This window comes from Anoplopoma fimbria, chromosome 5 (assembly GCF_027596085.1).
Source record: "Anoplopoma fimbria isolate UVic2021 breed Golden Eagle Sablefish chromosome 5, Afim_UVic_2022, whole genome shotgun sequence".
Classification (NCBI taxonomy): domain Eukaryota; kingdom Metazoa; phylum Chordata; class Actinopteri; order Perciformes; family Anoplopomatidae; genus Anoplopoma; species Anoplopoma fimbria.
The window spans coordinates 17816922-17843972 of NC_072453.1; the positions used below are offsets into that span (position 1 = coordinate 17816922).

General features: G+C 40.1%; 3 protein-coding genes across 3 annotated transcripts; 2 read left to right on the plus strand and 1 right to left on the minus strand.

Moving 5' to 3' along the window:
• The first annotated feature begins 3908 nt into the window (after positions 1-3908).
• Positions 3909-8214, plus strand: syt15 (synaptotagmin XV). The gene is made up of 7 exons (XM_054599409.1): positions 3909-4042; positions 4659-4810; positions 4929-5221; positions 6250-6417; positions 7536-7644; positions 7791-7973; positions 8075-8214. Exons 1-7 carry the CDS (start codon positions 3909-3911, stop codon positions 8212-8214), a joined length of 1179 nt encoding a protein of 392 aa, XP_054455384.1.
• Positions 8215-10273: 2059 nt separating this feature from the next.
• nat9 (N-acetyltransferase 9 (GCN5-related, putative)) lies at positions 10274-13650 on the plus strand. Its single transcript, XM_054599120.1, has 6 exons — positions 10274-10415; positions 11193-11302; positions 11525-11665; positions 11825-11884; positions 12518-12612; positions 12708-13650. Exons 1-6 carry the CDS (start codon positions 10339-10341, stop codon positions 12855-12857), a joined length of 633 nt encoding a protein of 210 aa, XP_054455095.1. The 5' UTR covers positions 10274-10338; the 3' UTR covers positions 12858-13650.
• A 4345-nt stretch (positions 13651-17995) lies between these two features.
• lrrc59 (leucine rich repeat containing 59) lies at positions 17996-24820 on the minus strand. Its single transcript, XM_054598326.1, has 8 exons — positions 24705-24820; positions 24476-24585; positions 24289-24348; positions 22662-22820; positions 21806-21910; positions 21608-21680; positions 20665-20856; positions 17996-20330 (listed from the first exon to the last, which is right to left on the minus strand). The coding sequence occupies exons 2-8, from the start codon at positions 24575-24577 to the stop codon at positions 20050-20052; spliced, it is 972 nt and encodes a 323-aa protein (XP_054454301.1). The 5' UTR covers positions 24578-24585; positions 24705-24820; the 3' UTR covers positions 17996-20049.
• Between the last annotated feature and the right edge of the window lie 2231 nt (positions 24821-27051).

Here is a 27051-nt window from a genome sequence, read left to right on the forward strand (position 1 = left end):
CTCCTCCTCGCCATCCCGTCCCTCTCCTCCCCCTGAAGGACCTTCATCTTCAGACACGACCTCCTCCTCTCCTGATCCTGCGAGGAGGCAGAGTTGACGTCCCACGTCGGGTCGTCTCCTCGCCTCACATCCTCCTCACCGCTGCTCACCGGGAACATGCTGGAGGACGGGGACACCAGATTGGAGTTTGACCCAACTGAGGACTTCAGGTTCAGTCTTGATCCAGGCGGCGAGCCCAAGAAGGAGTGGGAGCCCATGTTGGAGTTGGACGTGTTCCTCCTGAGGCCCCACAAGGAGCCAATGGGAGAGATCGTCTGCACCGCTGCATCCACCAGCTCCAGCTGTGATGTCATAGTACCTTCCTCCTTGAACACCTGTGCCCTTGTGATACCCTCGCTGGTGTTCAAGTTGCACTTGCAGCAGCTCCCCAATAGCGAGTCGCTCAGGGAAGAAACCAGGGGTGACTTCCAACCGCGGCCTGTCGGACAGCTTGGCCCCGGTTGCCATGGCAGCTCAAGATGGCAAACTGAGGCGCCTCTTCCTGATTCCTGATCGTCTTCTGGAGAAGTAGGCGTCAAGTAGTTTAACATTTGCGCCGGGCTTCCCGATCCTCCACCCTCCAATGGCTCCGTGCCTCCTGGACTGTGCAGCGTCTCTATCATGTCATCAACAAGACATCCAGCATCTGAAGACACAGCTCCTTCTGCTAAGCTAACAGACGACGCGATCGGGGATGGGAATGTAAAACAAAGAGAGTTATTCTCCAGGAAGCCCTCATCCTCTGTGCTGGTGAGCTGGAGGAAGTTGGGGGAGTGTGACGGCAGGGGTGAGGAGGGGTGAGCCTTCAGGGGTGACGCCAGTGGAGAAAGTTTGGGGGAGGACACAAGTGAGAGTTCCTGCTGATGTGGGCTCAGCGTTAGTGTTGAAGAAGAAGTTAAAAGCTCTTCAGCTGGTAGAGTTGGTGTCTGTAGGGGGGAGATGCGAGGAGAGGTTGTGGTTGGTGAAGAGGTTGGTATGGACGCTGGAGAAAACGGGGCTTCCTGGGTTAGACTCGAGGGGCGTGAGGTCCCACCTTTCCAAACAACTGTGTCCGGAGTGCTGCTGCGGCTGTGTGTGCTGCCGCTGCACGCGCTCCAGCGCTGCATGTTGGAGATCCAGCGCTCGCTGAGGGCGGGGGGGCCGTGCACGTCGGCGTGTTGGTGGCTGTTGGTGGAGTTGATGTGCTGCCACATGTGAGGGTGCAGCTGCTGCAGCGTCACCGAGTTACGCTCAGAGTGAGTGTTGGTGCTGGAGCTGCGTCTCAGGTCCACGTGGGTCCAGGCCGGGTCCCGTTTGTGCGGCGGCCCCGTCGCCATGACGACATCCATGGAGCTCTTAGAGAGGGAGAAAATGGGCGCCTGATCATCGCCATCCCGCGTCTCAGATCCACTGGAGTAGGAGGCCGACTGACTGACTGAACAACGGGCCGGCTGGTAGCTCTCAGACGCGGGGCGTCCGGGCCTCGCCATGGCAACAGCAGCGACCTGCAAAGAAGACACAGATTTGATTTCCTTAAACCTTCAATAAAACTTAAGGGGAAATCACATGTGAACACAAAATCAACATATCATCTCCTTTTTAAATCTCTGTACTTGTGAGGACACTCATTGACCCGAATGCATTTCCTAGCCCCTTACCCTGACCTTAACCATCATAACCAAATTCCTAACCCCAAACCTCACCCTTTACCACTAAACTAAACCCTAAGTCTGAACCCTCAAATATGACTTTGAAGGAGTGAGGAACGGCCAAAATGTCCTCACTTCCCCAAAGAAAAACTTAAACTGGTCCTCACAAAGATAGATAAACAAGTCCAAACACACACACTCCTACACACAGGCACTCCCAGATTACCCTAATGGGATTACACAACCCAGATTAATTGATTATTGAGACAAAATGTAGATTGATGGAGACAGTTTAAGTGAGCATTTGGTCTTAAGTTGACAGAAGACAAAGAAAGGCAGGGACAGAAAGAATGAATGGTAGAGATTATAACAAATTAGAATTAATTAACTTAATTAACTTTTTTCCCCGTATCTGACAATAGCATGCTAATTATATTATTCTGTGTATTTATGCTTTTAAAAAGACAATTATATACAAGCTCTTCAGCTTAGTTACAACATATGAATCCATATTTATGTTAAATCTAACCGCCAAAATTTCATATTCGACAACTGAACTCAGAGTTTTGACCAGTGCTACCTTTATAATGTGTATTTACTGAAAAAACAAACATCCAGGTAACCCACAGACATGACGGTCTGTTAACACAAAAGTACAGCACAATATAAGTGCAAATAAAAGAGAAAAATGACATTTTACCTTTTAAGTTCACACCTTGTGTCCTGTTTTGCCCTCTGTCCTGGCACAGAGCAGGTAGAGCTAAATGGCGTCTCGACTTCCTCCCCCCATTCCTCCCGCTCTTCCTTCCTCACCTCTTAAGAATCTCTTGTTTCCAGCCTCAGACACACACTTCTGTCACTTGTCTTCAGCTCGTTCTCTTTCCTCGTTCTCTTCTCTCATAACAGGACCTCATGTGAAGTTGGCATCAGAGTGAAAATGAGGATTTCTCTTTGTGAATGTGTAAAAGAGAGATGGCCATTACTCTACCTTTAGCTCTGAGGATTAGCTGTCATCCCATTAGCTGCCGTCCAATCTCTGAACAGTCTGAGCATGTGTGGTGAGAAGCTAATGAGCATTTTGATTCTGAGCTAGGATCAGGTCAGTGGTCAGAGCAGCCATGTTGCATTTATATTATTTAGTATAATCCAACATTCATCCAACAGTTTGTGAGAGAGTGCACTAAATGTTAGCCCCATGGTGGTGCTTGAGGAAAAGTCAGAGGATCACCAAAGTCAGTAGGGTTCATCCTCTTGGTACCATGAATAAATGCACCGAATTTCATGGAAATTCTTAAGAATAGTCGTTCAGATATTTGAGTTTGGACTAGAGTGTTGCACCCACATTGTATATCTCAGAGTCAATGCTGCAGCGTTGCTATAAATCAAAGAGAAGAGACAAAAACTGAAAGGACTACATCCGTGTTTTTAGCTCATTAACTATAAAATATGAATGCTATAATGGAATGTATTTAATGCATTCATCCTGTCAGACAGACAGTTGTTATATTAGTAAAATTGACGGCTGCCCAAAAGTTCAAAAAACATTCAAGAATCTAAAACACAACAGCAAATTTTGCCTGGTTTCCTTTTGCAGTAAAATTACGTACATTTTGAAGACATTACTGGTGAATAGGGTAAAACATTTCTTTACTAAGAGATATCACCATAAAACACAAGACAATTATTTTTTGTATTACAAGTTTTCTGAAATGTTATATTCAAATATGCAAAACTGGCATTATTTCATAGTAACTTTTGATGAATTTAGGAGAAATCTAAAGATGCAAAAAGACAAAGTAGTGAAACAATCACCTTAATGTGTATTTTAGAGGTTTTCTTTCCACACGTCTGAAATGTATGAATGAATGTTATAGTTAAAAACAGTTTTTTTGCAGGTGGTGTCTCCCCTTAAAGCGGTGCGAGTGAAGCCTCCAGATAACAGCATGACATGGTGAGAATCATGCAGCTGTGTCGTTCTCTCTGTGCTCTCCAGGGTCACATCACTTCACAGCGTAACAGGTCAACAGCAAGAGACTCACACATTAGTAGCTAATGCTAGAAAGTAGCTCCAGACTGTCAGACTGAGGAATAATCATGATAGGTGAGCGATAAACCGCTTTAAATACATATATTTGACAAACGTCTGGACTTAATTTCCCTGTTAATGTGTTCGTTTGTTCAGACCAGGTGTTACTGCTGGCTGTTGGTGTGTCTGTGGGCTTCCTGCTGCTGCTTGGTCTGATGGTGTATTATCTGTGGAGGAGGAAGAGGAAGAGGAAGGGTCGTAGTCATTACGAGGAGCTGCTCTCCACAGTGCCTTCAGTACCGGCATGCTGTGCTCCGGTGATCCTGGTGTCTCAGGGCTCCTTGGCCACGTTAGTACCACGAAATAAACACACACAATCCTTCATATTATCAAGGTTTTATGTTAAACCGTACAAAAGTTATTTTTTTCCCAGCTATCCATTTACATATACTATTGTAGCACTTGTTAGCCTTTTTGATCAGATAGTTTGCAGTGAAGTGCTTACAGGAAATGAGAAAACAGAAGGTTTGACACGTGAGAAAAGAAAGAAGAAGAATAAAGAAAATAGATATTCACAACAAGCATACAGGAAGACTCATAGATATCAATTACAAAGGATGTGTCTTTGTAATTGTCTGATCTAACATATTTATAACGGGGCAAGGCCACAAAGAGCTTTATAGACATGCAGGAGAACCTTAAAGTCTAAGTGCATGTAATGCATGTGTGATTTGATTAAAAGTTGTAATGCGATATGTTTTCTTAAAAAAAAAGAAAAAGCTCAGTTATCACCTGGAGAAAAAACTAAACAGCTGGATTTCTTTAAGGCACAAAATCTAGAAACGAGCTGTTGTTTTCAAACACAAACAGGATTGAATCAATGTCGAAACAATGACAACAATCCTTTGCAACATGTTGATGCCTCTACGCAAAGCAAAAAACATCTGTGTGTGTTTATGTGAAAGGCCCCATGAGATCCCTTTCGCCTTGCCTCCTCGCTTTATCACACAAAACCATGGTAACCTGAAAAAGGAAGAGGAGAAGGAAGAGGAGAAGGAGATGAAGATGGAGGCCCAGAGGGACATACTGGCTCATCGTGGGTCGCTCTCAGTGAGGAGTAGGTCGACACTGCCTTTATTTGACAGCATTTCAAGATGGGTGTAGTCCTTTAAATCAAAGTCATCAAGGATAATTCTGGTTCTTAACTATGTGATTTACTTCCATGTTGTTGTGAGGATGGTACCCAGTGGGGACGGTTCTGACCGGCCTCTACGCTGTTGCTCCTCTCAACGAGGTGGTGGCACCTCCTCCCGGCATGGCCACCCGTCTCTGCTTCTCCGTGGAGTACCGACACGGCAGCGAGCAGCTCGTGGTCTCCTTGCTCCGCCTCGGCAACCTCCCTCCCCGTTTCCACGGCAACGTCACGCTGGTGGAGCTGCGGCGTCTCCCTGATGACCGGCGGCCCCGCCAGGCCAAGGCCCGGGGCACGGGGCCCGACCCGGAGTTCAACGACTGCTTTGTTTTCCAGGCGAGGAACACGGAACGTGAACACACGAAAGAATGATTGCAACCTTAAAGTCGCCCGATTATGCTTTTCCACTTTTTCCCTCTTCTTTAGTGTGTTATATATATTTTTATACATGTAAAAGTGTAAAACCTGAAATCCACGCCTAAAAGGAGTTACCCTCCCCCTCAGAAGCTCCTGAGCTGCCTGAAACGGCTGCATTGAATTCTCTCCTTCACTTCCGTAACTTTATGAGGTCACAATGTAACTTTATACTAATAATAATAATAATAATAATGGATTTCATTTATATAGCACACTTTAAAATACAATGAAATCTCAAGGTGCTGCACAGGGTAAAACAATCACAATAATCAAATATAATAATTAAACGCTAAAAACAATAAAAAAATTAAATAAATGAATTAATTTAATCATAATAAAATCTAAGAATATATATTAAAACTGAACATCGTTCATTATGAGGTCATAATATCATAATGTAACTTTATGAGGTCATAATGTAACTTTATGAGGTCACAATGTAACTTTATGAGGTCACAATGTAACTTTATGAGGTAATAATGTAACGGAAGTCACGTAAAATTCTCCGGCTAGTTCGGCCCTCAAACAACAAAAGGTTCACATCCCCCATGGTGTAGTGGCTGAGACAGCAGTCTGTCACCCAGGTGGCCTGAGTTCGAATCCCTTTGTGACCTGTTGTTCATGTGTCATTCTCTGGAGGGAGAGTTTTTTTAAATGTGTAACGTTGACCAATCACAACAGAGCGGGCTAGCTGACCAATCAGAGCAGACTTTGCTTTCTGGAGGGAGGAGCTACAACAGAGCATTTCAGAGAGAGGGTGAGAAGAGATGCTGCAGGACAGAATGATGAGAAAAACAAGGAGGATTATGAGCACTAACGCATGTAAACATGTTGTAACTGTAACTGGAGATAAAAATATGCACCCGGAAAATATCATAATAGGGCCTGTTTAAGGACAAAAGAACACATTCGTATCTCACACACTTCCTGTGTGTTTCCCTCCACAGGTGTCAGGTGTGTGCGTGCCTCAGAGCACCCTGAGCGTGTGTGTGCTGAGTGTGGAGCAGGACGGCAAACGCCACGCGGTGGGCAGGGTGCTGTTCCCTCTGGAGGGGGAGCTGGGCCAGGCTGGCAGGGTGCTCTGGAGGGACCTGGAGACGGAGGACCACACACAGGTACCGTGAATAAAGTACTTTTACTCAAGTACTGCTCTTGAGTACGAATTCAAAGTACTTAGTCTTAACTTGAATATTTCCATTTCATGCAACTTTATACTCCTCGACATATTTCTGACAGTGTTACTTACTTCTCATCATGTTTCTTCAAATTTGGGTTTTTCTTTACATGAAGAAGGATGTTCCTTTATGTGTTGAGAAAATGATTTACTTCTTTAGTAAATTTACTCTTTAAAAGCCAGTTGGATCAGCTGATAAATACATCATCACAAAGCTAAAAACAGGGTGTTTTCCTGAACCCATGACAATTTGACTATTTAGAGACACATGATTCTCACAGGACAGCGACATTACAAACATGTGATGACGTATATACACATTATATATATATGACATAATGCATTGCTGTAGATGAAACTTCCCAACAGTACATAAAGGAGGTTAAATTAACACAACCTTAAAAATCTACAACAGTAATATGCAACATACACACTAATGCAGCAGTAATATGAAAACAAAAACATAATTTATATTCATTTTCTGCATAATGAATACTTTTAATTCGATATTCTAAGTATGTTTAGCTGATAATATACTTTATATAATGCCACTACACTTTTAATTAAGTAAGGTTTCAATGCAGGACTTTTACTTGGGATGGGTGTTTTTATATCAATATTGTTATATGAAACTAGATATAGATTCATAGATTTGGGATATTGTCATATCGTAATATGATATTTTTGTTGTATTTTCCTGCTTTAAAAGGCTGAATTACAGCAAAAAGTGATGTAATTTTCAGTTCAAACAAGACTGTTCTAGCTGATCTATCATTTATTTACCAACTTAGTCATTATATCACATTTTGTAAATATTTTGTGAAGACATAAATAGTCAAAAATATTGATAGGGGGTTAACTTATCAAGAACATCGTGTTTTTTTATTTTCTCCGTATCGCTCAGAGTATTTGTATATTGTTGTATTTATACTTTTACTAAAGTAAAGGATCTGAATAATTCTTCCACCACTGACAAGTACACACAGAAACACACATTATATTTGCACAAAATTGGTCATGAAATCTTAAACTCATTTTGTGATCTCTTACCTGTGTCAGTGTTCAGAGCTGGGTGATGTGCAGGTTTCTCTCAGCTACAGTCCGTCTCTGCAGCGCCTCTCTGTGGTCGTTCTGAGAGCTCGAGGCCTCCAGCTGCTCACAGATGCAGGTAAGTCCATCAGGTTAAAACAGCTGCATGTGTGTCCATGTATGCACTGGTCATCTGACCTCTTCACGAGAATTAACACATCAAACAAATCTACTATAATCTAAACTAAGTCGCTGGAGTAACTTTGCGTCTTTATGTTTTCCCAGGTGTGTGTGTCCAGGTGAGCTTACAGATACACACTCAGGTGGTGAAGATGAAGCGCAGCAGCGTGGTGAAGAGTCAAAACGACCCCTATTTCCACCACAGGGTGACCTTTAAACTGCGCTCGCAGCACCTGGACGAGGCCTGTCTGAGATTCGAGCTGCAGCAGCCGAACGTCGTCCGCTCAGGTGAGAGGGTTAACTGAATGTGCTATCCTACTACATAAACTTCAGTACTAAATCAGCTGTTTATTCACCTTGGATTTGCTCCGTCTGTATTGTTCTCCCAGAGCCTCCGGCCCTGCTGGGAGTGCTGGTGTTGGGCCCCTTCATGTACGCCAGGGGCCAACAGCTGCAGCACTGGATGGACATGGTCAACACGCCACAGGAGCCGGTTGAACTGTGGCACGGACTGGGCAGAGCCACTTAAACACATAAAAACCTGTTCCGAAGGGGCAGAATACAGATGCACAGTCCTCAGAAGCTACTTTTAAGATAGTTTTTTTTAGTCTTCATTTTTTACATTATTTCTAAAGTTAATATCTCTTGTTTAGAACCAGATCCTTTAATAATCACCCTCACCTGAATCATACGTGAACCTTTCTACAGCTCAGAATCTCTTTCTTTCTTATGACATAAAATTCTACTCACATGTGGGAAGAAAACTGCTTTACTTTTTCATTAAAATCTTATCAACTAGATAAGATTGGACGTTGGATGTTTTTTTTTTTAACAAGCTCAATTTCGCAACTCCTAATTAAGTATCTTGCAGCTTGAAAGTGGCAGATAATTCATATTTTACACCTTTGTAACCTTTCACAGTATTATTCAAATATGCATAAAGGATTTAAAGGGAATTTAGGAGGAATAAGTGTCATTATTGCTTTTTCTGAATACCTTAACCCTTGTGTTGTCTTTCTGTATACACCACTTGTCCTAAGGGTCAAAAATGACCCGCCTTCACTAAACCCTTAAAATAAAGCAGTCTGATTGCATTTTAAACCCCAAATCACTTTGTGAATATCTATGTTTTTCCTCTTCACAGTGCAGAAAGACTGTGTTTAATCAGTGGAATCCACTCGTTTTTATTATCCTCCTGGACATCTGAATAAATCAGATCTAGGACCTGCTGGGCAGTGAAATGTGCACTCATGGCTACAGTAAAGAGAGCACTGGGTGTACTGTCATCTGCAGCACCTTTATGGCCTCTGACTGCTTTCCCCATTAGTGAACAATGCTTTCAAGAAAGGTTTCTTCTCTCTGATCCTGTTTGTGTTTCGTCTGTGAGCTTCAGTCAGGTGTGGAGTCGTGGAGGGGAGATGCTGCACATTCGCGAGAAAGTTCAAAGTTCAATCAGTAGCACACGTAATCTCAATTTCTTGTGTGTGTGTGTGTGTGTTTTATGGTTTCTGTAGTATGAATATTATTTTATAACTGCCGGGTCAGAAATGACTCCTAAAACAAGATTTGTACCCTGTTGGTGTAAAGCTTTTATGGAAATATGAGCAAAGGCAATGTTTAACTTTTTCTCATGTTGGGAAATTCATTCTAGGAAAAGTCATTGAATTTCAAGTTGAAAAAAGATGATTAAGGTTGTTTCCTATGCTGTTAAACATAGTGGCAGGTCATTAACAACACATCCTTTCTGTTCATAATTTAGAAACTGAACAACTATATATATATGAAATAAGCCTCACAACTTTTATATCTTATCTTCACATCTTATCTTCTTGTATTTATTGTCTGTGTCTGTGTAGTTGTATAGTATGTGTATTTATTGTCTGTGTAGTTGTATAGTATGTGTATTTATTGTCTGTGTAGTTGTATAGTATGTGTATTTATTGTCTGTGTAGTTGTATAGTATGTGTATTTATTGTCTGTGTAGTTGTATAGTATGTGTATTTATTGTCTGTGTAGTTTTATTGTCTGTGTAGTTGTATAGTATGTGTATTTATTGTCTGTTGTAGTTGTATTTATAGTTGTATGTGTATTTATTGTCTGTGTAGTTGTATAGTATGTGTATTTATTGTCTGTGTAGTTGTATAGTATGTGTATTTATTGTCTGTGTAGTTGTATAGTATATAGTAGTTGTATAGTATTTATTTATTGTCTGTGTAGTTGTATAGTATGTGTATTTATTGTCTGTGTAGTTGTATAGTATGTGTATTTATTGTCTGTGTAGTTGTATAGTATGTGTATTTATTGTCTGTGTAGTTGTATAGTATGTGTATTTATTGTCTGTGTAGTTGTATAGTATGTGTATTTATTGTCTGTGTAGTTGTATAGTATGTGTATTTATTGTCTGTGTCTGTGTAGTTGAGCTGCTGCAACACTTGAATTTCCCCCATGGGGATCAATAAAGGAATATAATAATAATTAACCTGAATTACAACAAATTACTTTTAGAGGCAGAAGATCCGGATCAGTCCTTGGTGTTGTCCTGTAGGGGGCGCCCTCTGCTTTACAATCATTGTGCGTTTGAACTCGGAAGTGAAAGAAAAGCATGACAGCATGGAACTGGAGCTGATTTAGAAGTGAATCTAGTTTTACCACCATGAAGATAAATGAGAACTCTTTACTGGAGGGAAACAAGGTCGTGCTGGTTCCTTACGATGCAGAGCACGTGCCCAGGTAACACCTGAGCACACCTGAGCACGAGCACACCTGTCTGTCACCTCCATCCATTCACTGTGATGCTTCTCTCATTGTCCTCTTCATGTTCTAATGTTCTGATTTGTCTCCTTCATTCAGGGTTAGAGGAAGATGCCTTCTATTTCTGACAAATTATATTTTTGACATTGATATAGTAAAATTAACTAAATAAGAATCAACTCATAAATTATGATTTATTTAGAATAGCTGCAATATGAAAGTGCATGCTTCACTAATTATAATCCAGTGATAATGTATCATTTATTTCTTAAATGGGCCCTTCTGCATCATGAATATTTACACTTTTGGTTAATTCTGTGTTTTGATGTTAATACTTTTGTACTTTATCTTAAGTTAGATTTTAAATACAGGATGTGTAACAGAGGATTTTACTTAAGAAAAAGATATGAGTTTGTTTTCCACCACTGGATACCTGTAAAACAAGTTAGACATGTTTTAAAATATAATAAATAAAGATAAAGTTATAAAGTTATCCGCCCTGCTGCATATCTGATCTCTGTCAGTCAGATCTAAATCATAATTGAAGTCTTTTTGAAAGTATTCAGCCATTTTTCCTATTGAAGTTTGTTATGAATATGATGAAAATGTAATTTAAATTAATCTGAGGACTTTAAGACTTCTCGTCCACTGTGACTTAAAGTTGAGACTGAAACCATCGAGACTGACCTTTCAATCTCAGTTTTTTGTCTCGATCACATCAAGGACTTAAGCACTTGTTTTTTCTGCCTGTTTCAGGTATCATGAGTGGATGAAGTCTCCTGAGCTGCAGCAGCTGACCGCTTCAGAGCCGCTGACCCTGGAACAGGAGTACGACATGCAGAGGAGCTGGAGGGAAGATGATGACAGTAAGCTCATCTTCCTACAATGTGCACACAGGAAATAACACTTTAAGTCCTTTATAAAGAGCCGACGTGTATAAAAACAAACATCCTTTTGCCCGTAACTTTCAATCGGTTACCATGGATATGATATGAAAATAAGAGATCATAAAGGTGTAAAACATTCAGACATTTACGCCAAGAAAAGCTGTTTCATTATTATAATCTGTCTTAATTCTGTCTTTCCAGAGTGCACGTTCATCATCTTGGACAAGCAGCGGTGGGCAGACGGCAGTGTAGAAGAGGAGCAGTGCATGGTGGGAGATGTCAACATCTTCCTGACTGACCCTGCAGACCCAACACTGGCTGAGCTGGAGATCATGATAGCAGGTGTGACGCTCGACGTGTAATCCTGAAGCTGAAGCTTTATAAAACATCTACAGTCAGCCTGTGCTCTGATATCTACACATTAACCTTTTATCTCTCTATTTAAACACTGCAGTTGTTTGCACATTTCATTTTACTTATAAAGTTTCTTGTTTTGAACAGAGCCGGGTCACAGAGGCAAAGGCATCGGGAAAGAGGCGACACACATGATGATGAGCTACGGTGAGCATCTTAAACGATCTGTCAGAAGGCTGGTTAACCGCTCATATTGTCAAGACGTGTGTTGTTACTTATAGCAGAGTGACAGAAAGTGAAAGCCACTTGAATTCAAACTTTTCTCAATTTGGTTCCCACTTTGCTTGGTTTCAGACCTCTTGAAACGCTGTTCAATTCCCTTTCAAGTAGCTCCTGTGTTGTGATCTTTGTCAGCTGTTTTTCCTTGTTGAAAAAATATGTAAAAACCATTGGATGAGATCGACGCAGCGCTACAGATTATGAATCGATTTACAGAAAGAAATCTTTAATCGTCTTATTTCTTCGATTGTTAAGAACAACATCTTCTCAACAGAAATGTCACAATCTGTGGTTAAACACTGACAATTGACTGAATTTTCAGCAAACCACAACTTTTGGGGGAAAATGGTGGAAGATGGTTTTATCACATGAAGATTCTACACGTAGTGCCTTTAAAATAGTTTAAGGAAGAATGTTTTTTCTGGGATTTTTAATCACGTTTTTCAGATCTGCTGCTGTAATTACCGACAATTCATTCTTGTTTCACTTCAGACTACATAAACTCTGGTTGCAAACTTTGAGTTACACTTTATAAATGATGGTGATCTCGTCTTCCTCCAGGAGTCACCAAACTTGGGGTCAAAAAGTTTGAAGCGAAAATTGGGCTGAACAACCAGGTCAGCATCGCCATGTTCAAGAAACTCCACTTCCAGGAGGTAATAAGATCAGAAGATCTCACCGTGTTAGACGACCCCAGAATGTTAAACGTTTTATAAGTGAGTATAAACCGTCGTCCTCGCGTCTGTTACAGGCGTCGGTGTGCAAGGTGTTCAAAGAGATGACCCTCGAGATGACGGTGGATGATTCTGTTCGGACGAGGCTGCAGGAGGACACGGCGGACATGAAGGAGCGAGACTACAGACAAACATGCAGCAACAGACGGGAACAAGTTTCACAGTGAAGTGGCGAGCTCCACTGAAGACTTCCAGCTGTGACGGACATCGTTCTTCACCATGAAGGAAAGTCTGATCCGAAAACTGGTGTGCTTTTAAACTTTTCAGACATTTTCAGCAGAGGTGGAAAGTTGATTTACTCAAGGACAATTATGAGGTTCTGCTTCTTTATGGAAGTATTTCTTAATGTTGGGTTATATTCTACTTTTCCACTGCTACATTTAAGAGGGAAATATTTTGCTTTTTACCGTTTCATTTATCTGACAGCTGGAGGAACTAGTTACACTGTTTGGCCAAAAGTATTCAGATACTCCTGCATGTGATGCTCTGCTGGAAAAGCTTTCCACAAGACAACAATCAGCCACAAGAGCTTTATTGAGGTCGGGCATTGATGCTGGGTGGTAAGGTCTTCCAGCTCATCTCAAAGGTTTTTGACCAGAGAAAAGTTAGATTAGAAAACTAATTCTTTATGGATCCAGCTCTGTGCAAATGGGCATTGTCATGTTAAACAGGAAATGATCTTCTCCCAAAGTTGAAAGTTTACCATTATTTAATGTTGCATTGAGGTTTCCCTTAATTGAAACTAAGGGCCCAAACCAAATAAACTACCCCTACCCCATATACTGTTGGTCATATATTGTTTATTTCAGATTCAGATCTAACTATCAGCATTAGATAAATATCTCATTTTTAAGTGTTACTTTCTGTCTGTCTTTTAGTTCCTCTTTGATTTTTCCTTCTATCATGACACTTCAGCACATTTTACTGACTATACTTGTTTACTTTTACTTGAGTAAAAATCCTGACTAAAACTTCTACTTGTGGAGTATTTTTTTCACGTTTTAGTATTGCAACTTCTTCGGAGTGCGTCTCACACCACAGATTAAACAAGGTGTTTATTAGAGAGCTTTAGAGGAGGTGGTCAGTGTGTTTTGTTACGTTTGAATGACTATCTTTTTGTTTCTAGTGTGTGAATTCTATCTGGATTGGCATCCAATTGAATCCACATCATTTGAAAACAGAAAACCACATGATTTAGTTTGAGTAAACCATTTTAAGATCCTTAAATCAAAGCAACCACAGGTGCATGTTTTATAGAAGCATGACAAGTAAAACAGAACTGTAAAATGAATGAACATATAAAAGTGAAAGGCCTTTTTACATTTGGTTCACTATAACGTCGGCTTATTCTAACTTTTTGGTAGTGATCTCCGGACCAAACATTTTAATTTAGAACATAATTTTTTCCCGTACAAAAACAGAGTGCTTGTTAATGGGTTAACAATGTTGACTAGAACATTTAAGTGCAGAATAAATCATGTAGGAACGAATATTTCCACTTTCTGGTGCACAACAGCTGAGGCCTAGTCGGAGTGAAACACATCTCTTACATTACCACAAACTAAAGCATAACATTTGTCTCATGTTCCTCCTAATTGCAACATTAGTCTGCTGCATTTTCATAATTTTCTCTTTCAAAACCGGAAGGCTGGTTGTTAAGATCTAATGCCATCTGACGTGGTTCATATCGCACAACATGACGCCAAATTTGATTGCATATAAATCTAACTTGTATCCTCTCAAATCTCAGTGTGCTATTTCCTCAATTAATAGATACCCCTAACACGTGCAAAGCTCGTGTTAGGGGTATCATCAATTTGACTTCCCTCTGCTCTAGTGGACGTATTGTGCATATTAGAGGAAAGTTTCATCGGACTAATGGTGACTGTGGTCGCTGGCTTTCACAGACGGCTCCCTCTGTCATATTAATCCTCATACCAGCTCATTCACATTAATGTTCCTGGTACTGACTGTGAAAGCTGATCCATCATGCAAATGGATCTGTTTCGAGCTAATGTTCAGCTGTTAAAAGCAGTAGTGATTTACTAATTCCTTAAATTGATCATGGATCCGTGTCAGTTCATCTTTGCATAAAAGGAGACTTTTGTTTATTTTTTATTTATCACTTTCAACTATCATCACTCGGAAACAGCAGTTGAGTAGTTTCACCATAAGGTCCCAGTGAGCTGTAATTCATATCACATGATCATCTTCTAAGCTGTTAAAGGAACAGTGAGTAGCAATAAGGGGAAATATATTGGCAGACATGGGATGTGATATTAATAAGTATGCTTTCTTTAGTGTATAATCACCTCAAAATATTAATTGCTGTGTTTTCGAAATCCTCGAATGAGCCATTTACTTAAAGTACAGAACATTTTTAAATTGACACATCAAGTCATTATATTTCTGTCCTGATATTGAATTGGAATTTTAAAATCATTACTAGCCTAGCGCCCTTTTTCAATGATTTTCAACATACTCTATCAAGACTTTTACTATGACATCGTTGTACATTGACATCTTACTATGACTTTTTTCGACATGCTATACTATGACTTTTTTTAGGACTTTATTTGTCATACTATACGTTTTTTTGAGATTCTCTTCTATGACTTTATTTCTGATTTTTTGACATCCTATACTATGATGCATTTATTAATTTTTTCGACATACTATACTATAAAAAGAGCAAAACTTTTGCACTCCAGTAGGACGACAGGTGCGTAGGAGAATACCTTAGGTAGACAATATAGAACAAAAACTCCCGCACACTGGCTTCTTCACTTGCGTATAAATGTATTTTTTTTAAATCAAATTATTTATTTTTTTAAATCAATTTTCTAAAAATGTATTTATGTGAGTGGGGGGAATGGGAAGTAATACAAGTTTTAAGGTTTTGTGGCATTGAAAAAGTCAGACTACCACCTAGAGGTGGCGAGGTCAGCATGATGACAGACTGTGGTCTCCGCTGTTGTTGTACAGAGCTGCCCAGCTGCCACAGTTCCTCATGGAGAGGGTGAGAGGGATTGTCCAGGATGGCTCTGAGTTTGGTCTTCATCCTCCAGACTCACCCACTGACTCCAGACTGTCCAGCTCCAGACCCACCACAGAGCTGGCTCTCCTCACCAGCTTATTGAGCTTGTTGGCATCTCCAGTCCTGATGCCACCACCCCAGCACGCTACAGCGAAGAAGAGGGCGCTGGCTACCACAGACTGGTAGAAGAAGAAAGAAGAAGCGCTGGCGACTGGCTACCACAGACTGGTAGAAGAAGAAGTTACCACAGACTGGTAGAAGAAGAAGAGGGCGCTGGTTACCACAGACTGGTAGAATGCCTTGAGCAGTTTATTGCACACATTGAAGGACCTCAGCCTCCTCAGGAAGAACAGCCTGTCTGTCCTTTCCTGTAGAGGGCGTCAGTGTTGTGTGTCCAGTCCAGTTTATTGTTGATCTGCACCCCAAGGTACTTGTAGGACTCAACCCTCTCCACTTCCCCTCCCTGAATGAAAACAGGGACAGGGGGGCTTCTGTTCCTCTGGTAGTCCACCACAAGCTCCTTGGTCTTGCTGATGTTGAGCTTCAGGTGGTTGTTGCTGCACCATGTGATGAAGCTCTCAATCAGTCCTCTGTACTCCTCCTCGTTGTCCCTGGTGATACAGCCAACAATGGAGGAGTCATCGGAAAACTTCTGGAGGTGGCAGGAACCAGAGTTGAAGCAGAAGTCCGAGGTGTAGAGAGTGAAGAGGAACGGTGCCAGTATAGTTCCTTGGGGTGCGCCGGTGTTGCTGATCACAGACTCAGAGACACAGCCGTCCACCCTGACGTACTGTGGCCGGCCTGTGAGGTAGTCTGTGATCCAGGAAGTGGTGTCGGGGTGCAGGTTCATCTCCAGCAGCTTCTCTCTCAGTAGGGAGGGCTGGATGGTGTCGAAAGCACTGGAGAAGTCAAAGAACATGACTCTCACAGTGCTTCCCTGCTTCTCCAGGTGAGAGAGGGCCTTGTGCGTCAGGTAGATGATGGAGTCCTCCACCCCGATGTGTGGCAGATAGGCGAACTGTAGTGGGTCCAGGAAAGCTGTAAGCTGGGTCCTCAGGTGCCGCAGAACCAGTCTCTCCTAGTCTCTAACTATTTGTGAGATATTAAACTATACTTTGACTTTTATATGATTTTTTCTTTTTGCCAGCAGGCTCAAGTTGGTTGGGAGCACAGAGGCCCTTTACATGAAGGGACAGGGATGCCTCCTGCAGAGGTTCAGAGGCTTCCAGAAGCCCGTTAAAAAAGGCTGGCTCAGTGATGGAGGAGGAACTGAGTTGGACTCTCTGGAGCCAGTGGCGGAGAGGATGATGCTGTCCAAGTTGGTTAGCATCCTGTACAACGTCTCTGGCCCCCTCCCTGACATGCTGGTTGAGAAGAGGAGTGTCTTCAGCCAAAGACCATTACCCCCAAGATGTTCCATTGAGCGGCACAGAAGATCATTCCTGCAAATCGCCATCAAACTTCATGGGACTGGGTGGCTGCTGAGGCCCTACTGGACTCTGACACCAACTCAATTGCATTCTCTGTAATAATGTGCCATACAGTTTTTGAACTCCTAATTTCATCCATTTTCATCAACATACAGCAAAAAGCACATTGGGTATGCATGCACATGTTTAAAGGCATACTTTTTATTACTGTTAAGTCTTACGTTACTACTTGTCTTTTTGATGATTGTTTGGGTGTTTTGCACTCTTCTTGGTTTAGCGTGGTTTTTATTATGTACTGTTGCTGAAAAATGTGAATTTCCCCACAGTTATGAATAAAGTATCAACCAATCACTCAATCAATAAAGCAGTCTGGCATACTCCCCTGTGAAAGTTTTCTGACTTTCTATACTATAACTTATTTCTGACATTTTTCGACATGCTATACTATGACTCATTACATAATACACAATGACCTTTTAGGAGTTTTTTCGACAGGCTATACTATGACCTATTCATCTTCTGTTTTTGAAGATATTTTTATGACTTTTTTATGTCATTTTTCGACATTCTATTGTTGGGGTTAAATTATGGAACAATGCTAGCATACATATAAGACTATGTAACTTATTTTTGGATTTTGTATCCAAAAGAAAATCCCAGGATTGTTGGATACTGACCACTCTTGGAGGACGAGAGAGAAAGAAGAGATTAATTTTTTTAAACATTTAAGTAACTGTTGATTCATCCATTTTGTTAGTTCAAGTCCTAACTCAAGGTGTATTTGCCTTCATTCTTATTTTGTAACAAAAACAGACAAAATGTTCAAATATTTCTTGCAGTGCATAGCCATTTATTAACGTGGACAATGTTTGAAAGCATGGACAAAGCTGTACAAGAACCACAGCAGCAAAGGTAGCCCCGACAAATGAAAAAAAGTTGCATTTCAAAAGATCAGTTAAACTGAAAGAACAGAAACAATCTGCCAATTGTTTTTGATTATTTTAGTTAAGAGATAACAAAAGAGAGGCATGTCAGACGTCGGATCACTAGTTCAGTATCAGCACTTGGTCCTTATTGCGCCATATGATTTAGGGAATTTGAGCAAGAGCGAAGTTAAATACAGTAACCACTGCACTCTTTAAAAAAAGATCATGCTTCTGTCTTTACAAAGTAAAATACCCTTAATAATTAAACATATATACTATATCACATAACAGATAACCTTTTTGTTAATTTTTGCTGCTGTTTTTTGTTTTTTCCCCATGCAGCCAGTGGTTTCCATTTTGTCTGTCCAGTATCCAAATATAAAATGAGGAAACTTTGTCTCTCGGTCTGTGTATTACTGCAGAGCCGCTATCCGATCTACGCACACTTGGCGGGTGTATTGCTGGGGACCCAAAGGACGTGCAGTGTGGAAGTTGGTGCAATTTGGACATGCAACACTTCAATATTAATAAACCTTGCATAAACAAGCGAACAGCGCTCTGTAGAGTAGCGGGGGCGGGGCTTCAGGGCATGTTGTCCGTTGTGGGCCTTCACAAGGCGCGGCTCTTTGTAGTACTAGTTAAAAATCTTTTTGCGGACTCTTGAAACTTGGTACAGATGTGTAAATTCATCCATCACAGTGAGCAACAAGTCTGGATAATATTTGTGTTTAAGTTTCAGAATATTTTTGTGGTAAAGTCGCTAAAGTGCACATTTGGGTTGAAATGTCTTGTTGCAGTAATTTTTCTTTAACACAAATTATTGCAGACTGTGATGGCTTCCACCTCTTTAGAAAGTTACCAGAGTTTTTAATTATTTTTCAGTCTGAATATAAATGAATGGAAACCAATGAGTGCAGGGAAAGAAGGTTATATCAATATCCAAAAGGTCTCAAACACAACAGCATGTTTTCTAAAATGGATATCTGTAATGTAGACAGTAATTCTAGCAAAAGGGGGATGCTCTTTTAAAACAGTTTGTGCACTGGGAAGGGTTTACATTAGAGCCTGACTGATACCGGATCTTTGAAGCCAATACAGATATCAATATTTGAGAAAAATAATTTGAACATAAATTTGAGCTGAAACAATTGGACAATTAATCCATTTTGTCGGTTGAAAGAAAAATAATACATAACTATATTTGTAAATCAATTCATCATTACAGGGAGCTGTAATGTAATGACAACACTGTTTCTAAATGAACTCAAACATATCTTTGGCATTTCTGGACTGCTGAAAGTTAGCTGACACTTTACTCACAAGATACTCCTTTATCTGTGATATGTTAAAGATCCACTCATGTATCAGTTGGGCTCTAGTTTACATGCCAGATGTGTGTGTATAAGCTGTGAGATTGTGCTGGTTTGACTGATTTAAGACTATAAAGAGGGAGGAGGCCACGAACGACTGAGGTCTACATTCATACAGCCTTCACTTCACATGCTCAGACAGCCACATCTAACACCGGCTTATGCACAACTCTGACTGGCAGTTAACATGTGACATGACATTCCAGTGCAGCAAAGACAGGGCCACCAGACCTGAACATCTCTCAAAAACACCCCACGCTTCATGAAATGCACCGAAACACAAACCTGGTCAAAGCGCAAAACATGTTTGATGGGGAGAAATTAAGGACGATGAGTCTTTTTCTTAAAAACAGACTGTAGTACAAAGAGGGTACAAGCGACAACAATTCCATAGGAATTTAAAAAGATTTTAAACACATCTGTCCATTCCCCCTTGTCTATCTGTACAGACTATCCAGCTCCCAGCACCAGAAACAGGGTGAGGGGATGCAGGGTTGCCCATCTTAATGATATTCATGATTTCTGCATATTAAAAAAAAATCCCAGGTGGGAGTGAAAACCTGCAGCTCTGGAAGTTGATGGCGGTAGATGAGAGTTTAGTTCTTAGACGCTTGTGTAGATTCAAGAAACTCATTTGCTGCAGACGACAGATTTTGCACCAGTTGTCTGACCACGCCCTCCTGCTCTTTGACCCAGGATAAGCCGTCGTCCACGGCGACGTTGACGGGCACACACATGGCTTCCTTCTGCAAGTCGGTCATCTTGCAGGCCGCGGCGACTCCTGCCAATCCCAGTAGCAGCAGGAGGAGGAGCTTGAACATCAGGCCAATGAGTGAACGTTGAGGTTTAGGCGCTGATTCCACAACAGCCTTTTTATCTGCCGAGAGGAACAAGAGTGGGTGATGTTAGAACGACTCCTAAAACACTAAAACAAACTCTTAGGAGAACTTTAACAGGGTTATTCAACACAAAGGAATCAACATCAACCAAGTACACAACAGATTCTGGGATCAAGGACACAACTGATATCTGAGAGTCAGCTGCCAAACATGATCAATGCAAAAGAATTTGATCACAATGCATCTTACAAAATCCATCTTTGCTTGCTGTTTGTTTTCTAGGTTTTCTAGGAATTGAATTGAAATTAACTTGGTAATAGAAGACATAAAATATCTCTTTAAGAGGTGCATCATCCAGACCTTTAGACTCACCTGCTGCCTGTCCGTTCTTTTTCTTCTTCTCCTCGCTCTTCTTCTTCTGTTGTTCCCGCGCAGCCACGGCCGCCATCTGAGCGTTGTACTCCTTCCTCCTCTTCTCCTTCTCCTCCGCCTTCTCCCGTTTACGAACCTCCTTCTCCCTGGCTTCCCGCTCCTTCTGCTTCACCTCCCTCTTCCTCTCCAGCTCTGATGGAGGGATGTGTTTAGATCATATGCATGTCAGACATTACTAGAACTGTATTTCTGGTTTCCTGCCATCAATAAAACGCACTTCATCATCAGCTGAAAAAACTCTTATGAGCCTACAAAAACACAATAACTACTATCCAAGCCTACTTACCAAGTCGAGAGCCAGAGAAATGTAATTAACTTATTAGTCTGAGTCAATATTATTTTCTGTATGATACTTCCAAAAATGAATATAACTTTGTATAGCAGACCTGTATTTTTTTCTTCTTTCTTACGACTCCTTTAGGTCGGGAGAAGCTGGTCTAAATAAGCTTAATGTACATAAAACTCCATCTTGACATGTTAATGCACGAGTATTTATAATTTAATGTCATATATAATACAGTCACAGAGGCAGAACAATTATTTCTAAGTGCAGGACTTATACTTAGACTATATACTTATACTTATACATGCATTGGTACTTTGACTAAAGTAAAGGATCTGAGTAGTTCTTCCAGAACTAGTTATTGACACTGTGTTACACACTTTGATCATGAGGGCAAGTCCGATGTGATACCTGAGGTTCAACTGTTTTCTATTTAATCAAGATCAAGCTGATTAAGGAGTACAAATCTGACATTTGATGCCAGATTTCAGCACTGTGCAAAAAAAAGATTTATGCTTCGATATACAACCCTTATGGTTAAAATGCAGTTGGTCTGAGGAAAATATTTTAAGGCCTCAAATAATTCTGTCTGATTCAAACCTTTTCCCCTCAAAAGGCGTTTCTCTCTTGCACGATCAACTTCATCCTGGAGACCTCTCATGTGCTGCAGAACCTGGAACAAAATCTCCTTTTGGTCATTCTTCTCTTTGTCAATACAATTCAATTGTAAACTTCAAAAAGGGCTTTATTGGCATGACAGCCTCAAGAGCAATGTTGCCAAAGCAACACCTGCCTCACCTTGGTGGCACACTGTTTGCACTGTTTCTCATCCAGACAGTCTCCTGCTGCCTTGGCCAGGTCGGCCTCCAGCGGGTTGTCCTTCAGATCCAACCACTTCAGACTCTGAGAACAAACAACATCGGTATCAATTAGGGCTGGTCAATAATTCAATGATAATTCACTGTCTCTCAATGGGATCATATCTTAATGAAATCATATATCTAGTTATCCTGACACACGGATAAATTGACTAAATTGATAATAACAAGCACATACTAAATGAAGTTTCTCAGAAAATATGATTATTTTGGACTCAAGTTCTTAACTCAATGAGAATTACTGAGTACTTTTAATTTGTCAAATAATTCATTCAATAAAAACATGTGGTTATTTCATATGAACTATTTATTTATTGAATATTAACATACTAAACCGTGATATATATCTTAATCGAGATATGAAATGACCTATATAGTGATAGAAGATTTATATCATCAAGCCCTAGTAGCGATCCTCTCATCTAACTCTTGGCAAGAAAGTCAATAAGCGTATAGAAATAACAATCAAAAAGTGAATTTTTACTAACTTGTGGTTTCCAATTTAAAAAATATTTTGTTCAGAACAGGACGACTGACAGAGAGGCCTCTCATAAAGCAGGGCAGCAGATGACCACAGTTTCACAACTGAGCAATAGGTGAACTTTACAATCAACAGAATTTCATAATATTTTAATACTGCACCAAAATGTGAAGGACCTTCTATTAGAGCAGCTTCATAATCTGACTGAAGTATGAACATCTAATAGTGGAGTGACAGCATTAGTCTTTATGTTGCAGGATCAGTAAATATAAATGTGTTTGTGTCTGGCACCCACCCGGAGCTGAGAGAAGCTGACAGGCAGGACAGTCAGCTTGTTGTTGTACAGGTCCAGATGTTGAAGGCTGGTCAGGTTCCCGAGGTCATCTGGCAGACAGGTCAGCTGGTTTTTACTCAGATCCACCTTCACCAGGTGGGTCAGGTTGCAGAACTCTGGCTACAAGAAGGAAACAGAGCCAAATCAAATTAGAACTCAAGTTCTAGCGACAGTGATAACGTTGATAAATCTGCAGGAAAAGTTTAAGGTTAGCAGGCTAAAAAAGAGGGTTAAGAACCAAGTGAATACAGAATATCACTATCACACTGAAATCCTAGAGTTTGCTTAGTGAGAAGATGTCGGAGACCAATTCCTCTACGATGGAATTTCCTAAAAATTATACAGTCAAGTCCCTTTAAATCGTATATGTATATATCATAAAACCACATCACAAATCTGTCTCACAGGGGTTTAAAACATCAAACACCCATTACCCTCAGACTCTTGATACATTAAAAGAAAACAGAAGAGGTGAAATCCTTCTTCTGGGATGAACAAAGTTACATTTGATCATTGTATTCCTCACTTCAATACTAAAACACCTTCATTTTGTGTTATTAATGAAGAAGAACATTAGAATTTTGCCACAATTGAGACAAATCCCTTATATTTCAGATTACGGGTACATTAAACAGGAAGTAGTAGTTGCATAGTTTTAATTTGAGAATTGCTCAGTAATTTATCCTTTAGAAACCCACAATACAAATCAAATATTATGTATGTTTAATTTCCAATCTAGGGTTCATAGGATCACCAGATACAAAATGATTTAATGTCATGTGTTCTCTTGACTTTTGTCTGGATACATTAACCTCTTTAGGCCTCTAAAGATACTTAAAACTAAACAATCAGAGGATTTATTATCGCTCTATGGATGAACTGCCCATAACCCAGTCCCACACTGAAAACATAATAATGAAAAACTGTACAAATAATACACATTACTTTGCGTTAAGCGGTCACAAGCTGAAAAGGTTGGGACCAATAGATTTAAGGGGTACAATGCTGTATTTTAGTGCAGAATGATTGTGTTTGTGGGCTGCACGGTGGTGTAGTGGTGAGCAGCAAGAGGGGCCCGGGTTCACTTCCCAGGCTAGACGGCCTTCAGGTGGAGTTTGCATGTTCTCCCCGTGTCAGCGTGGGTTCTCTCCGGGTTCTCCGGCTTCCTCCCACAGTCCAAAGACATGCAGCTAAGGTTCATTGAAGACTCTAAAAAGCCCGTAGGTGTGGATGTGAGTGTGAATGTCTGTCTATATATGTCTGTACCCGGCGACAGACTGAGTAGTGGTAGTCGTAGTGGTTTGTAGCACTTGTTATATTCGTATTAGTCTGTTGCAATTATTGTTTTCGTAGTAATCTGCCTCTGCACTATACTTTTGCTCTGGTTTATGCTTTAAGATGCTTGTTTAAGAAAGGAGATGCACTTATGACTTCTGGTGACTAGTAGTTCTCTTGAATACCTATGTTGAATACACTTCCTGTAAGTCGCTTTGGATAAAAGCGTCTGCTAAATGACTGTAATGTAATGTAATGTAATGACAATCAGGTTACGGAACATGAATGAGTGAATGAATGCGTTGGTACTTACAGGAAGGGAGGTGATGTTGTTGCAGGACAAGTCCACAACAGTTGCTTTGGTGAATAAAGCCTGTTTCAAAACACAGCATGCCTCAGTTTTAATTGTAGCAGTAAATGTACATTTAATAACAAGCTGCCACATCATGCCATCCTGATGGGAATCTGTAATATGTAATATGCATGCTTTAGATACTCACCAGCTCTCTGACTGGCACCTCTGTGAGGTTGGACAGGCTCAGGTCTGCTTCATTCCCACTGATCTGATCCTTCAGGTTCAACACTTTGCTGTTTTTACTCATTCTGGTGTCTGTGAGCAGAGAGGAAGAGCATGCACAGGTTTCATGCAAACACAGGTTTCATGCAAACACATTTAAACATTTAGTTATTATATATATTTCTGCAGATGCTTGTGCACCATGTGCTCACCTGTCCTGACAGCTGGGACTGTGTTGAACTGCTTAATGTGCAGAAAGTTGGTGGAAAAGCTCAGAGACGTGGGTGAGGATGTGTGTGTGTGTGTGTGTGTGTGTGTGTGTTTCTCTTCTGGCAGCACTGACTGCCTGAATGAAAATCCACGTCACTGATTTAAGGACAGCGCGGAGACGCGAACAGCGCCACCTGCAGCACCGGAGGACACAACGCGCACTGCAGGACATGTCAGGAACTGCACCTGGACAACTATTAATATACAATTAAGTCATTATTTAACCCTTTCATGCATAGAGGTCACTACAGTGGACAGCTATTCAAATGTTGTTTTCTTGTATATAATAATAATAATAATAATAATAATAATAATAATAATAATAATAATAATAATAATAATAATAATGCTGACCAGCCCCCCCCATGTGGATATACTGTACATTTTTATTCCTGTTCTATCTTTATTTTGTTGTATAGTATGTGTATTTATTGTCTGTGTAGTTGTATAGTATGTGTATTTATTGTCTGTGTAGTTGTATAGTATGTGTATTTATTGTCTGTGTAGTTGTATAGTATGTGTATTTATTGTCTGTGTAGTTGTATAGTATGTGTATTTATTGTCTGTGTAGTTGTATAGTATGTGTATTTATTGTCTGTGTAGTTGTATAGTATGTGTATTTATTGTATGTGTCTGTGTAGTTGTATAGTATGTGTATTTATTGTCTGTGTAGTTGTATAGTATGTGTATTTATTGTCTGTGTAGTTGTATAGTATGTGTATTTATTGTCTGTGTAGTTGTATAGTATGTGTATTTATTTATTGTCTGTGTAGTTGTATAGTATGTGTATTTATTGTCTGTGTAGTTGTATAGTATGTGTATTTATTGTCTGTGTGTGTTGTATAGTATGTGTATTTATTGTCTGTGTAGTTGTATAGTATGTGTATTTATTGTCTGTGTAGTTGTATAGTATGTGTATTTATTGTCTGTGTAGTTGTATAGTATGTGTATTTATTGTCTGTGTAGTTGTATAGTATGTGTATTTATTGTCTGTGTAGTTGTATAGTATGTGTATTTATTGTCTGTGTAGTTGTATAGTATGTGTATTTATTGTCTGTGTAGTTGTATAGTATGTGTATTTATTGTCTGTGTAGTTGTATAGTATGTGTATTTATTGTCTGTGTAGTTGTTGTATAGTAGTTGTATAGTATGTGTATTTATTGTCTGTGTAGTTGTTTATTGTATTTATTGTCTGTGTAGTTGTATAGTATGTGTATTTATTGTCTGTGTAGTTGTATAGTATGTGTATTTATTGTCTGTGTAGTTGTATAGTATGTGTATTTATTGTCTGTGTAGTTGTGTAGTTGAGCTGTGTAGTTGTATAGTATGTGTATTTATTTCTGTCATGGGGATCAATAAAGTTGAATATAATAATAATAATAATAATAATAATAATAATAATAATAATAATAATAATAATAACTTTATTTATATAGCACCTTTTAAAAACAAGGTTTACAAAGTGCTTCGACAGACAAACCAGCAAAACAGTGCAATAGAAGAAACATAGAAGAACAATCGTTAGGATAAAACTAAACAAAGAAACAAAATTAAATAACAAGTGACAATCAAATAAACGAACAAAATAAATAAAATCAAGTGAAATAGGTAAAATATATAATATATAATAGTAAAACCAAATGAAAATGAAACATTAAACGACATCACATGAAAGCCATTCTGTAAAAATGTGTTTTAAGAAGTGATTTAAAAGAGATTACTGATTAAGAAGCCTTATCTCCTCCGGCAGGTCGTTCCAAAGCTGAGGGGCCCTTATGACGAAAGCACGGTCGCCTTTGGTTTTCAGTCTTGACTTTGGAACAGCCAGAAGGGCCCCACCTGAGGATCTAAGGCTGGCTGCTCATACGGGGTCAACATATGCATGGGTGTTGATGGCATAGCTGCACATCAGCCACTACAGTTAGCGCTATTGTAGTGGCTGATGTGCAACTATGCCATCAAAAGCCATGCATATACAAGAAAACAACATTTGAATAGCTGTCCACTGTAGTGACCTCTATGCATGAAAGGGTTTTAAAGATGACAAAAAATAATATGCATGCATTTGTATATACACGGCTACATGTTTTAACATAACTGTCTCTTATTTATTTGCTTTGTATGTGTTGTTTTATGAGCCTCTGTGTTAAGATAAAATAAGATAAGATAATCCTTTATTAGTCCCGCAGCGGGGAAATTTACAGGATTACAGCAGCATAGATATAGTGCACGGCCACCGTAGTCAGGAGCGTCAGGAGTAATACACACTGTGCTTCACCATCACATCAC

Coding starts and splice junctions, on each gene's coding strand:
- syt15 (XM_054599409.1), top strand. CDS start 3,909: ATGGTGTATTATCTGTGGAGGAGGAAGAGGAAGAGGAAGGGTCGTAGT. Junction 6,418..7,535: donor AGACGGAGGACCACACACAG/GTACCGTGAATA, acceptor TACCTGTGTCAG/TGTTCAGAGCTGGGTGATGT. Junction 7,974..8,074: donor GCCGAACGTCGTCCGCTCAG/GTGAGAGGGTTA, acceptor TTGTTCTCCCAG/AGCCTCCGGCCCTGCTGGGA.
- nat9 (XM_054599120.1), top strand. CDS start 10,339: ATGAAGATAAATGAGAACTCTTTACTGGAGGGAAACAAGGTCGTGCTG. Junction 10,416..11,192: donor GATGCAGAGCACGTGCCCAG/GTAACACCTGAG, acceptor TGCCTGTTTCAG/GTATCATGAGTGGATGAAGT. Junction 11,303..11,524: donor CTGGAGGGAAGATGATGACA/GTAAGCTCATCT, acceptor CTGTCTTTCCAG/AGTGCACGTTCATCATCTTG.
- lrrc59 (XM_054598326.1), bottom strand. CDS start 24,577: ATGAGTAAAAACAGCAAAGTGTTGAACCTGAAGGATCAGATCAGTGGG. Junction 22,821..24,288: donor ACAACATCACCTCCCTTCCT/GTAAGTACCAAC, acceptor TCCTTCTTGTAG/CCAGAGTTCTGCAACCTGAC. Junction 20,857..21,607: donor ACGCCTTTTGAGGGGAAAAG/GTTTGAATCAGA, acceptor TCCCTCCATCAG/AGCTGGAGAGGAAGAGGGAG.